General features: G+C 48.4%; 1 protein-coding gene across 1 annotated transcript; it reads left to right on the top strand.

The window, feature by feature from the left end:
• Nucleotides 1-508: 508 nt before the first annotated feature.
• T265_15313 (hypothetical protein) lies at nucleotides 509-12,802 on the top strand (the record flags this gene model as incomplete). Its single annotated transcript, XM_009177530.1, has 5 exons — nucleotides 509-640; nucleotides 675-803; nucleotides 839-1,019; nucleotides 6,900-7,081; nucleotides 12,608-12,802. Coding segments are annotated over 5 exons (819 nt in total), but the record flags the coding sequence as incomplete, so codon positions are not given.
• Between the last annotated feature and the right edge of the window lie 133 nt (nucleotides 12,803-12,935).

The raw sequence follows: 12,935 nt of genomic DNA, 5'->3' as shown, positions 1-12,935 counted from the left end.
GCTCCTTGAACGGCGTACACTTCGCAACATGTATGTGTACATTACACTGCGTTGCTGAAAAAACAACATTTTACGACATTTTGAAAATCGATATCATGAGAAAGATTTACTAAGTACACAGTTTGGTTAAGCTCTGCAATGAAGCGTTATTGCATAATTTGGCTTGGCCTGTGCACGGAAGTAGACATCGCCACAGATATCAATGAATTTTTTTGGCGCGCATCAACCGCCACGGGATCAGTCACAACGTTTCGGTCACGTGATGGCCGCGGTTGGACTTCCTGAAAATTCAAACCGCGCGCGCTTTTACGTGAAGACGATGCACAGCGAGACATGTTAAACGTAGAAATAAAATCGAGCATTCATGACAACCTTGCACTAGCGATTACATTATACACAATTTTGCTTTCCATTTGTTTGTTTGGGTGTGTGTTTTAGTGTACTACGCGGGAATCCGAACTGCACCGCCTGGTTTCCGCCATCTATCCCTGTTCGCAGCACGCTTGAAATGGATCTCAGTCTCGACGATATTATCCAACGGAATCGTAAACAGCCTCGTGGACGTGGTCGTGCACGTGGAGCCAATCCATTGCGTGGCGTACGCCGTGGTGGGATTGCACGGAGGAGTACTGGTGGAGGAGTATGTGTAAATTATCTTGCTAACAATGTCCTAGGCCCGTGTCTTGCCCGAAAAATGGCAACACGATATGTTTCAAGGTGGTCGAGATGGTAGACAGCCGAGTGTATCCAACAAGCTGCACATTTCCAATCTCGATTTCGGAGTCAGTAATGACGACATCAATGTTAGTTATGGTTATTGCGTTACCCCATTCTGTAGGAGCTTTTCCGTGAATTCGGGGCTATTCGAAGGGCGGCCGTGCATTATGATCGGAGTGGTCGTTCGCTAGGCACAGCTGAAGTGGTCTTCCTAAATCCTCTCAGTGCCACTAAAGCTCGAAGTCATTATAATGGCGTTCCGCTTGATGGTCGCCCAATGGTGATCCAGCTCGTTGGTGCAGGTTAGTCGGCCTTCCAAGTTGTACGGCTGATAATGGCGAGCCTCTGGTGGTGTTGCCACATGCGAAGACGTGCTTGCGCTTACGGGTCGTGCCCTCGCCGCGCGTTTCGTTTTCACTGTTTGAGTCATGCTAATTAAATCTGGGCATGCTGAGTATCTCCCCGCCAGTTAAGCACATGCTTTCAACTTTTTCCCCGGAGTTGTCAACTTTCCATCGTCGGGCTTGTTCGTGTTGTGGATCCTGGTCCGGATGTGCACAAACGTTTGTTGGTCTTCCGGAGAGACAGGGAGTTTAAAGTACTGTGCTTATGCATTTATTTAATGTTTTGTTGGTTCGTGTGTCTACTTATTGGTTTCTTTTCAGCTCTTGTGGTTAAATCGTCTTTCCCTGATGGTCCGTGGACCTAGCGAAGAGTTGGTCTGCAATTCCTTGTAGAGTGCGGTCCGCGCGCGTCCAGCCTCGCTTCCCGACACGCGATATGTGCAGTGAAAATACGAAATTCGTTCGTTTTCGACTAGTCTCCCCCCCCCGTAACCCGTGCGAATTCTCAGCTACCGAGTTTCTCGTGCGCGCGTCCAGCCTCGCTTCCCGACACGCGATATGTGCAGTGAAAATACGAAATTCGTTCGTTTTCGACTAGTCTCCCCCCCCCGTAACCCGTGCGAATTCTCAGCTACCGAGTTTCTCGTGGCGAATAACGGAGCATCTGTAAATGTAGTGTGTGAGCAGTTGAACACTTGGCATTGATGGCATGGCCTAAAGTAGCGCAACCCAGGGGACATTTGCTCACCGATGCTTGCAATGTTTGTGCTTGAAGCTTTAGCGGGAAAGAACACTGGGTCTTCACTGAATATATTCCGAGTGTCTTCTCTGCCTTATCAGTCGAATCATTCGTTGTTGCTGAAGTGGTTTTACATGAATCAAAACTGGGAGGGATGCTTTCAAAAAAGTACCCCAGAGTTCTTGGTTACATTGATCGGCGTTGCCTTAGGGCATTGCCACTGGGCACGTAAGCGAAGTAAAATCATCCTCATCGACAGCATGACATCGTTGTACAAAACCGATGCTCCACTGCACTCTGCTGATATAAAGGCTGTGTAGGAGGTGCAGACTATCAGAAAGTCAGGTGAAAAACGAAGTGTATACTTGGTGGCCTGACGGTAGTTCAGTTCTGTGCCCTCAACTCTGTGCTTGGGTCTACTTGAACGGAACCCCACGGGCGTGGGAACGGTCAAATGCCGTACTTGAAATAAGCAGGGTCCAAAGAGTCCCTGAAAAACCAAGCAGATTCGCCAAGACATGGCATGTATATTTTAACGGTCGAATCGGTCAGAGTGGCCTGTTTAACAGTTTCGTTCTGGGTGCTAGCGTCAACCCACCAGTGCCACCCTTTCGATTATTTCAGGGGAAGACGAAATCCGTTCCACCAGCTCTGAATTTCGGGCTTCAGACGTTTGGGTTCTCACCTTTTTGGTCCTACTTGCTAGTGTTTCCCCTGTGGCTGCTCTTTAGTTTTTGTGGAAATGGCTGTACTTTTTGCAGGAATCGGGGGCGAGATGGCTCAGTGGTTAGAGCGCGAATTTACTGACCGGAAGGTCCCTACTTCTGCCTCTCGACTTCCCGTCTAGGCTTGGGCAACCTGGCAGCATCCCAACCCTCGTGCTTCCTTCGGGTAGCATGGCAGCTAGGCACCGAAAGGGTGTTACAGCTAAACGATTATTATTATTTTGCAGGAATCACTTGCCATGGGTCTCACCCTTCAGCTCGTTTCTTGGTTAGAAAAGGGTCGACAGATCCGGCGAAGTTCGACGAGAGGGGGTTTCGCTCGACGGGTTTGATATAGTGACTCAATATGAAGAGCCAATAGCTCTCCACCATGTGATCTGTTGAGGCGTTTTGGGGAGGATCAGAGCCACGATCAGCACATGGACTCGCACTGGCAGATGCCGCCTGCCTCGGTGCTGTCGGGGATTCTGGAGTGCAATAAAGCGGACAGGCACTTTCAACCAGGTGGTACCCCCGCTGGGGTGCGCGCATCCCACCTAAGGGAATATTCTCGCAGATTTTCAGAACGATTGTGGTCTACTCACCTGTTCGTGCGCAGTGAAAAACTAGTGGATAATGATGTCGTCAATTGTAGGGGGGTTGGTGTGAAGTAGTCACTTACCGATTTCAAGTTCAGTTTACACTTGCAGTGAATGAGGCTAGCAGATAGAATTAGCGTGCAGCTTAGATGCGTGAAGCTACTTCTGCACGCTGTCCAGTGGGCTGTTCGAATGCTTAAACAAGCTGGTCAGCCTGGAACCAAATTCGAACAATAATAATTGAGGGTTGGTACTTGTAGGTAACTTCTGTTGCTACTACACCCGCGACACCTTTGGAGGTAGTGGCCAGAAGTATTATCACTAGTTTAGTATAGTAGAACTCCTAGAACGATTCATTGCAAACGAACGTCATCGACCTCATTGAACCAGTTTCTGTCTGTCTCCCTTTGAGTCCAAACCACGGATCGTTTGGATGTTGTGAGGGACTGCGTTTGTAAACGTCGAACCGGTAGCTGATAGAAAGCGGCTTTGTCGTTTAATTCAAGTGGCCGTATGCATGGTGACGGATTGACGGACGTTTCCTGTGAATGGATAAGTTATGGGAGTCATGGAAAACCTGCCTAAACCTCCACTAACTCTCGCTCAACCAAGACTCGGCGCCTCTCAACCGGAGGTTGTCCGTTCAACATGAATCAGTTCAATCAGTTGTGCCGTTTTTCCCGGGCACATCTTTAAGAACAAGCTGGGAGTAATTGCTCCTTTACGGGAGGTGTTCCGTGTGTCAGCAAAATGGACGTTTTGGGGAAAGTGTGCGGGATTTGTCGTCGTATTCACGCGTCCTCATATTTTGATATACGTTGAACAGGTGGTGTTTACATATTTGGTGCTTGCGTAACATCGTTTGGTCCCCTGGTCTGTAGTCGAGCAGTTGACAAGGTTTATATATTCCGCGCTTCAACGAGTAAGTTTATGTTGGTACACCCTGGCAAGGGTGTTCTGGATTAAGATATCATGTGGTGTGCCCTTCCCAGAACGACCGTCACCGTGAAGCGACACAGTTCTTGTGGGCTGACGCCGGTAGGCCCGCTCATATCCCGAATGAGTCAATCACAGCAACTGTTTTGTCGAAGATCAGTTGTGTTCATACGAAGAAGAAGCTTCGAAGACGCTACTGGTTATTCTGAGCTTTAGCCGTCTCTCGCGGCTATACGTGATTTCCTCCGTTTATTTTTGCCCACCGCGTAATAGAGTAGCGATAGTCGCTGTTCTTATCATCTGTGTGACATCTTTCGGCCCCACTGACCTGTCTAGACATCATCTGGTGACAAAACAGTCACCAATGAATCACAGATACCGCCCTGGATATCATCAGACTTGCCATCGATACCCATGTGGCTGCTGAGTTTGGGTTAAACATAAGAACGATTCCAGTCAGTACGACGTTTCGTTAAAGACGCGTTTTTAGCCCACTGCAACCTTGTGTAAGGTGGCCAACTGTGCACTCATAAAAAGCCGGACCTGAGATTGCAGCCTATTAAGTGATATCGCAACATGTTGAACGGTGTTTTCGGGTAGTCCATCGTTTTATCCACACTCTTATTTGTAACCAAACCAGGGAACCGATCAGGCCGCGTGGTATTTGTTTTTGTTGTTGAGGGAAGTGCATTCAAAACCATGATAAATTGGGTCTAGAGAAGCTCTTCTCGTGAAGCCTGTCGAAAGAACGAGCAGTCGTATGTAGGAAGGTTGCTTTAACGGAGCAACTCTATAATCCATTAATACCACATGACAAGTTCGAAAAAGCCGTCCGAAACTTGACAGCGCGCTTGGTTTTCGCGCACGAACAAGGAATGAGTGACCTTTTCAGGCATGTATACTCGCCACTGCCCCCCTCCCCGCCCAAAAATATGGGCAGGATGATTAGCATGTCTGTCACTAGCGGTTTACCCGTATCTCAGGAGGTTATATTCGAAACGAGACACATCAAAGCTGTTGTCTTCAATGAGTAGCCGCCCACTTTCAGAGCTAACTGAATACACCATCACCTCTAATCTTGGCTGTATGTCACACTTTTTCACTTTCCGGTGGTGAAAACTGTAGCATCATATGATACATGGTTTATGGGAGATAAATTGAACCGAATTGATGAAGTTGACAGGGTATCCAGCTCTCTTCGTAATCATAGTCCTGTACTGTATCCTCTGCTTATTCTACCCTGAGACTACTTTATAAGTTGTAGCGCAGCTCCGCTCTATTTTAGTGTTAGATCCAACCTTCAGATTGTGCTCAGTAAGAAAGTACTTCAATAAAACTGATCATCTCTATCGCTCGTGCTGGGTTGCCAGACTATTGTAAGATCAGGTTTCACAAGCTGCTTAAACTATACAAGCCATCAACTTACAAAGTTCCGACGTTCACGGGTTGCCGTACTGTCACTTCGCTGTAATACCGACCCATCGTTGAGAGCAATGTGGTTGCAATAAAGTAAGAAGTGTTCACAATACCGATGGTTTCAGTTTGACATGTTCATGACAGCAGGCCTATTTTCGTAACATCTTCGACGGACACTCCAGTTTGCCACGCTATTTTGTCATCTGCCCAAACGCCAGACAGCACAAGATAAAAGAGGATAGTCGTTTAGCCGTAACACCCTTTTGGTGCCTAACTGCCATACCATCCAAAGGAAGCACGAGGGCTGGGATACTGACAGATTCCTCAAGCCCACACAGGAAGTCGAGAGGCAGAGGTCGTGTTCGAATCACGGACCTTCCGGTCACTGACCTTCGTCCATAGTAATCGAACAGAAACAGGATATTTTAATCGAGTGTGGGGCGTCCAAATCAGTTTTGAGTCCTACCACAGTTAAATTTCGTCTCACCTGTGGGTGGGGTTTAGAAGGTATTTCGGGCCAACTCCACTGATGGAGTCTTTGAGACGGTACTCAGATGTGCCGATTTCGACCTCACCATCTTCAGCTGTAAAAAACTGCGTACATTTTTTTCACGGTTAATGAAGCTGCCACAGTTTCATTCGCCGAAAATCTGGGGAGATATTAGCGAGGACGCATGAATTCGTGGGTGTCGACGCTGACCTTGGGTATGGACACCCGTCTTCCCATTTTTCTCTAGGGCGAGATAGCTCAGCGGTTAGAGCGGTAACTTACTGGCCGGAAGGTCCGTGGTCCGACCCGACCTCTCCCTCTGGCCGGAAGGTCCGTGGTCCGAACCCGACCTCTCCCTCTCGAGTTGAGCGATCTGGTAGTATCCTAGCCCTCGTGCATCCTTCGGGCTGCATCGCAGCTAGGCACTCAAAGGACGCTGCAGCTGGACCATTCCTCTCCGGGGCGTTCCCAGTAGTTATTTGCCAATTTGGTACCAGTATTCACTACTGAGGCACTCTTGGTGATGTGTCGGTCCGGTAGTTTGAGGAAATTTGGTTATGAACTAGAGGGCAATAATCTCCCACCTCTCTCTCCTCAGCAGAAGCAACAGCGCATCACTAATTACTTTGCAATGATTTTCCGCCCGAATATTAATATCTCGTGTACACAGTTTTTAACTGACAAATTCAATCGAAACGGAGCCATTCAGCCACCGTTAGTTTTGTTCCAAAACTCATGGGACTCGCACCAGGCAATTACGCCTTTACTTTTGCTCACTATCAACCGCGTGTTCGATAGCAAAGAGCTGGAGTTTCAGGCAAGCGTACATTGCGGCTAGCCTTTCGAAGTTCTGATCTTGCAAATTGCAATTATCAGAGGCACCGTTTCAGCTCAGTGAGCGCCTTTCCATCTGAATTATTTAACAATATACCAATAATCCCCATTTGTTTCCAGCTTCTACGACCGAAAGCATCCGGCCTCGAGTCACCCCTCCGCGACGGCGTGTTTCGGTACCTCGTGGACGTGGTAGCTTCAGTGGACGTCTTAGTGGTCGTGGGCGCGGACGTGGGCGAGCCCGGAGACCTGTGGTTACCAAAGAAGAGTTGGATGCTGAGCTGGCCGCATACAATGCGAAGGTGAGTGTACACCATAATGGGGGTTTCGATTTAAGACATTGATCTCTGGGATCTTGATTTCGAGTGTCACAACCTGGACATTGTTGGACTACAGCTTTACCGTGGTGTGACAGCTGAGTCACTAGCTGAATAGTAGTTCACTGCACCGGATCCAATAAACGACCCTTCGAAGAAAAGACGTGACTGTTTGTGCACCTCTATAGCCCAATAAGGCACACTGGGGAGTGTACGTGCGACACTCACAAAGCCTCACATCAAATAAGTCGATGGTTAGGCACCTGACTAACATGATCTACTGGTTTGGTTGGACATGTTTAACGACTTGTTTCTCACTAATGTGAACTATTCTGGAGGTCTTATGCCAGCTATCGCTTAGGATTTTGGGCCAAAGGACCCCGATCGTCCTATTGTATCATCCACATATTTGTTCTTAACCTCATTATTCGTTTATCAGTGAGCAAGTTCTTAAGGACTGATATCCGTTCTTCACCCATTGCAGTTAGCTGCTGTATGTACAGCTAAGTCAACCGCCATGACTGTAGACTCTCCGAAATCGTTCTTCAAACCCGGACGCTCAGTGTCTCTGAATTATTTTGACGTCAGCAGACGTTTGTTGCATGTACGCAATCTAAAATGAGGATTTAGGGTTCAAGTACGGCTGTTGAACGGTCCCCTCATCGGTTTGCGCTGGTTTCTGGTTCCACTGTGGTCGCTTCTGCTGGAGTTGGCGTCGTTCTAAGCTACTAAGCTTGAATGGTTGCTCACTTATAATTGCCTCTATACGGTTCGCTTGGCAACGGCAAACCCAGCGGTAATCGCTGTTTGTCCATCGCATCTTCCTACGCCCCAATAGACTGTAGCTATGGTACTCTCGAAAGCAGTTTTTACGACACATTGAGCGCCTTGTTGCGGTGGGTTAAGAGCTTAGATGTTGATGTGGCTCCCGGAGATATTAATGTACAGGTAGGTAGACTAGCGCTGTTGGTGTTCGAAACGCTAGGACAGTGGCTTAAGCCAGCTGACCATAAACAGTTTCTGTGCAATACTAACTTCTGAAATAACTGAAGCAACTTGCCCACGTGGTGGCTTCCGCATGCCAGTCAACCTCCAACACGGACTACATCGCCATTAGCTATACATGGAATGAGGCAGTTGCTGGTTGCCCCTCGTTCTAGGACGCCTATGTAGATTCGGATCACTTGCTTGTTCGTTGCTGCTTCTCTTTGCGCTTTCCTGGGGTGCGTGCACCTCGCCCGACCATTGACAAGCCTTCGGAACCTGATGCGAGGCAAGCCTACTAGAACCATATGCTAGATTCCCTTTCGGAAAGTACATCTGATGTAGACTGTTACGGGCAAGTATATCCGGGACCCTGCAAGTTGCCTTGCACCCTGCTTGTGAAACAGGGCAATCATCTGCATCTTAGCGCTGGATCTCGAGAATTAAAATTGCTAGGAGCTCGGACAAGGATTCCTCCTGGTCGACAGTATAGCACAACTAAACAAGCTGTCAGATGCCAAGTGAAACAAAGCAATTGAGCGGATTATGAATCCTGGTGGATCCAGAAGGATGTTAGCGCAACAAGCGCTGATAACGGCTCACCTATCTATAAAAAAAGAACGCTGATGGTTGGTTTGGACACTTCAACAATTCAGCTGGCCACCTGCAATTTTAGAACCGAATTTCCACCCACAACTGAGTCCTGAACAGTGAAGTATGAGCCTAAAGCAATGTCTCCTGTCTCCCAAGCATCACCGAGCCATTGTGCCTGACAACCCCCCTGTCGCTCTGTTTAACTATAAGGGTGCTTGTCTAGGCGAAAGAGATCATGCGGACCAACTAGGCTCGGGATGCTCGCAATGAGTGACAGTCACAGAAGAGTTTGGTTGGCCCCCGTTGTAACTGCGTTCTGCGTAGCTTATTCCACGTCATCTTAGAAAGGCGCGTGAGGACGGGGCCGGAGAACATCAAGCAGGATTTCGACGGAGAAGAGGCTGTGTTGGCCACATGCTCACATTTCGTCAAGTGTTAGGACAATGTTGTGCATATAGACGCCCTACACTCTTGGTGTTGGTGGTGCGTTGGATCACGTATTCCGGGGCATGTCCCAACAGGTCGTGAACATGATGAGCTGTCCGTCTTCACATAATGAAGTAGGCAACACTTTCCTCAAAGGATACACCCAGCACTGTAAGGTACGGTGGCTGAGCCAGGCCCTACGCATGCCAAACAACCGCTGTCGAGACGAGTGCTCTTTTCGGCGCATTATTTGAAGTGGCGGGAGCCTAGATGTTGACAGAATCTGGCATAATAGAAGGGGATGAAGGATGCGGAAATCTTGAGTAATGTTGGTACTGTTCGCACTCCAGACTGGATTTCACGTGCTTTTCTTTGAGCTTGGCAGGAGACGCTGAATGATGCAGCTGTTAGTGGCGTTCATGCTGTCAGTCACCATCCAGATTGTCTGTTGACGTTGGACTAGCCTAGGTCCCCTGATACTCCCTATCTTCCCTTCTTTCCATTGTGAAGCCTCATTTAAAATTGACATGATTGTACCGCAGTGAAGCATCAGTATTCTCTGCTGGTGTTGCTGTCAGTGATTATCCTAATGTTTTCGGGGTTTGTTCGCTACTCGCTAATTCCCATATTTTGTTCTTGATCCAGTCTTTTTTCACTCGGTCACCCATTTTGTAACAGAAAACAATGTATTGCCGTTGGTAGGGTGGTCTAGCATAAGTTTACCGAGATTCGCCCTCATTCTGTACCAACACCACGTGCTATTTTCCGTTTTCTCATTACAGCGTGGATAATCACCAAGCAAGGATATTTGGCATTTCTGATCTGTACTCGTTCTTATCGATAAACTGTTCGTCACGTTGCCGTCGCTGTACTTTACTCCCAAAAAATGCCCCTTCAAAAAATAACGTTGTATCATATATCTTTCTTTTGACTAGGTTCATGATAAGCTAACAATGGTTACATAAAACCTCAAGATGGTGTACATAGGGAAAAACGATTTCACGGCGAACAGATATCGTCTATTTCTATAACAGGTGACTTCATTCCAGATTTACAAGTGTTTCTCACGACGCACTTGTAGTAAACCGTCTCGCGTGGTGATAAAGATCGTCGATGTGTCGTTAATTTCTCCGTTAGTGCTTGCGTATCTTGAGTAGCCTTGACCTGTGTTCTGGTCGCTGCTCGCACTTGGACTGTCGGACATCGGTAATTCAGAGTAAATACAACCAAGCATTTCTTGTTCTAAAAAGGAAACCAGAACGGAGTTGGTGTGGTTTTCGTCGCCATGATTTAGTCAGCAACTAGCAACGAATAGAGTATGAAGACGGCTTGTGCAGGATGATACCCTTCCGAACGGTGTCTTAGATAGTGAACAAGCGAATATACATGTCCCGCTAGATACCAAACGCGAATTCTGACAAATAGATAGCAAGGTGGAACGTCCCGAGCGATATACATGCGTAGGGGTTTGACATCCGGTCGTGCCATTAGTTGGATTCACAATTCGGCCGAAGAACGGTAGCCCTACCGGCGTGCGGATTTACTGACCGGAAGGCCCGTGATTAGAACCCGACTTCTGTCTCTGGCTTGGGCGACCTGGCAGTATCCCAGCCCTCGTGCATCCTTCGTGTGGTATGTCAGGCACCGAAAGGGTGTTGCAGCTAGACGTTTTTTTTTTTGTGAATGGCTAAGATCTGTGGCCAGTTGCATACAACGTACCTTCGGTTCTTGGATGGTATTAAACACCAGGACTTATAAACGTATGTTCGCTGTGACCTAATCACCAGCAAACGTCGCCAGTGGAAACGACCCTTTGCGTGTGCGATTACCCAATAATATTGGCGTGTCACTTCGCAGCCGGCATAAACCTCCACTTCAACGCGACTTTAGAGTCTGGCTCCGAATAATTGAGCAGCGTTACCAACTAAATGAGACCAGTCAAAGGGTACAGAATAAACGCATGTTAACCATTCTAGGGTCCACAGACATGCTTCTTCGCTCGTACTTTTAAAATAAGGATGCTGACGCTGCGGTTGCAATCGTAGCAATCCGTACGAATGTCCACAACGACGGGAGTAACTAGTTTAAGTCAAAAATGTCTAAGGGACAACGTACTGACTACCCATCCCTGCAAGTAGTCTAATCCTATCTTTAAAGTTCGCAACATTTGTTCAGCAGGCGTAAGCTTATACTCGTCATTAAGGGGTGATGTGTACTATAGGGGACGTGTGTGTCGGCCAAAGTTCGGATGGTTCTGTTGTAAGGCCGAGACTCGGTTTGTTCTAGCAGCGGAACCGAGACGTCTTCAGGAGTTCGGCAGTCGTCGTCTAAGGGCCATAGCTCGTGTGAGTTGGTGTCAGAGAATCCGCAACGAGGTATTTAGAAAGCGAGTTCTCGGTTGTGAAACGGGAACTTGCTTTGAAGAATGTGTCCACCACCTGGAGCTGCGTTGGCCGGGGCGTGTGTTGCGTATGCCTAACCATCGTTTGTCGAGGAGAGTGCTGTTTTCCGTGCCTAAATCAGAGTGGCGAAAGCAGACAGGTGGCCAACCCTTGAGCTGGCAGAGTGGTGTAAAAGAGGTTACGAAACGTTTGGGTTGCGGTGCTACTGGGTGCTATTCGCCCTCTAGGACGGTGACCGCGCGATCTTTGGTGCACACGGTCGGAGACGATGAAAGCTATGGCTACCAACCAACATCAGTGGCGTTCTTGTTGTCAGTTTCTATCCAGATTGCCTGAGTGAGTCCGTCACGAAGAGACTGAACCTTACCGGGGTGTGGCGGTTTGTGTACCTCGGAGACCCATTGAGCTATACTGGGGGGTGTCCGCGCAACACTCAGTCTCTCATACCAGGTTGGTCAATGGTTAGAGGTCTGACGAACAGTCTCCTGGTCCTCCAGGTTGGGGGTTAGAACATGTATGGCGACTTGTTCCTTAGAAAAGGTATTGCATTTCCCCGCCAAACACCGCTGCCTTGCGGTTAGGCTTTGAGCCAAAGGCTTTGGTTGAGGACCCTAATCGTCCTCTTGTCTAGGTGTGGGCTCCCTGGCAGTATCCCAGCCCTCGTACAACTATGACCTACACAACTAACAATATTCTCATGCCACATCGGCCGTCGCGTGGTGCCATCAGCCGGGTCGCCTTACTTGCTGCATACAGCAGGGCGGGTAAGCGAAAACATGCTACTGCTGACGCCTCCCTTTTTACACTTTCACGTTTTCCGTCTTCCACCCTCCCCCGCCCAAATTTGAATACTTTATCCGCAGGTCCCAGCTCTAGGTTTGACCGTTTTTCCCGCCCTGCATCACACTCAGCTGCAGCTTCTGCACGTCCGAGTTCAGTTACAACCCTAAACACTTCGAAGTCTGTTTTCAAATCCTGAAAGCCTGTCTACTTAGCCACGTTCAATGTTCGCACACTGAAGCAAGCAGGTCAACAGGTGGCTCTTGCGCGTACGCTGGATTCCCTTTGTATTGATGTATGCTGTCTGTCAGAAACAAGGACGCAGGACGCAAGTACTGTAATCGAACTGACTGCCCCCGCGCTCTCTTCCAGGTTCCGACTGCGCACCTCTGGTGATGCAGAGGCCGCTGCAGCTGGATATGCTGGGGTGGGCATTGTATTGAGCGAACGAGCGGAAGCGTCTCTGCTTGATTGGATACCCGTAGACAGTCGCATCTGTGCGGTTTGTTTGGCAACATCGGTGAGAGAATCTAGAGGAAGTGAAGTTCATCGCACCTTGTTTATTGTTTCTGCTTACGCCCCAACTGACTGTAGCTCTGAATCTGCCAAGGACAGTTTCTATGACGCTCTAGGTGCCCTTCTACAACAGGCTA

Source organism: Opisthorchis viverrini (genome assembly GCF_000715545.1).
Source record: "Opisthorchis viverrini unplaced genomic scaffold opera_v5_433, whole genome shotgun sequence".
Taxonomy (NCBI): domain Eukaryota; kingdom Metazoa; phylum Platyhelminthes; class Trematoda; order Opisthorchiida; family Opisthorchiidae; genus Opisthorchis; species Opisthorchis viverrini.
This window is presented reverse-complemented; position numbering and strand designations above follow the sequence as displayed.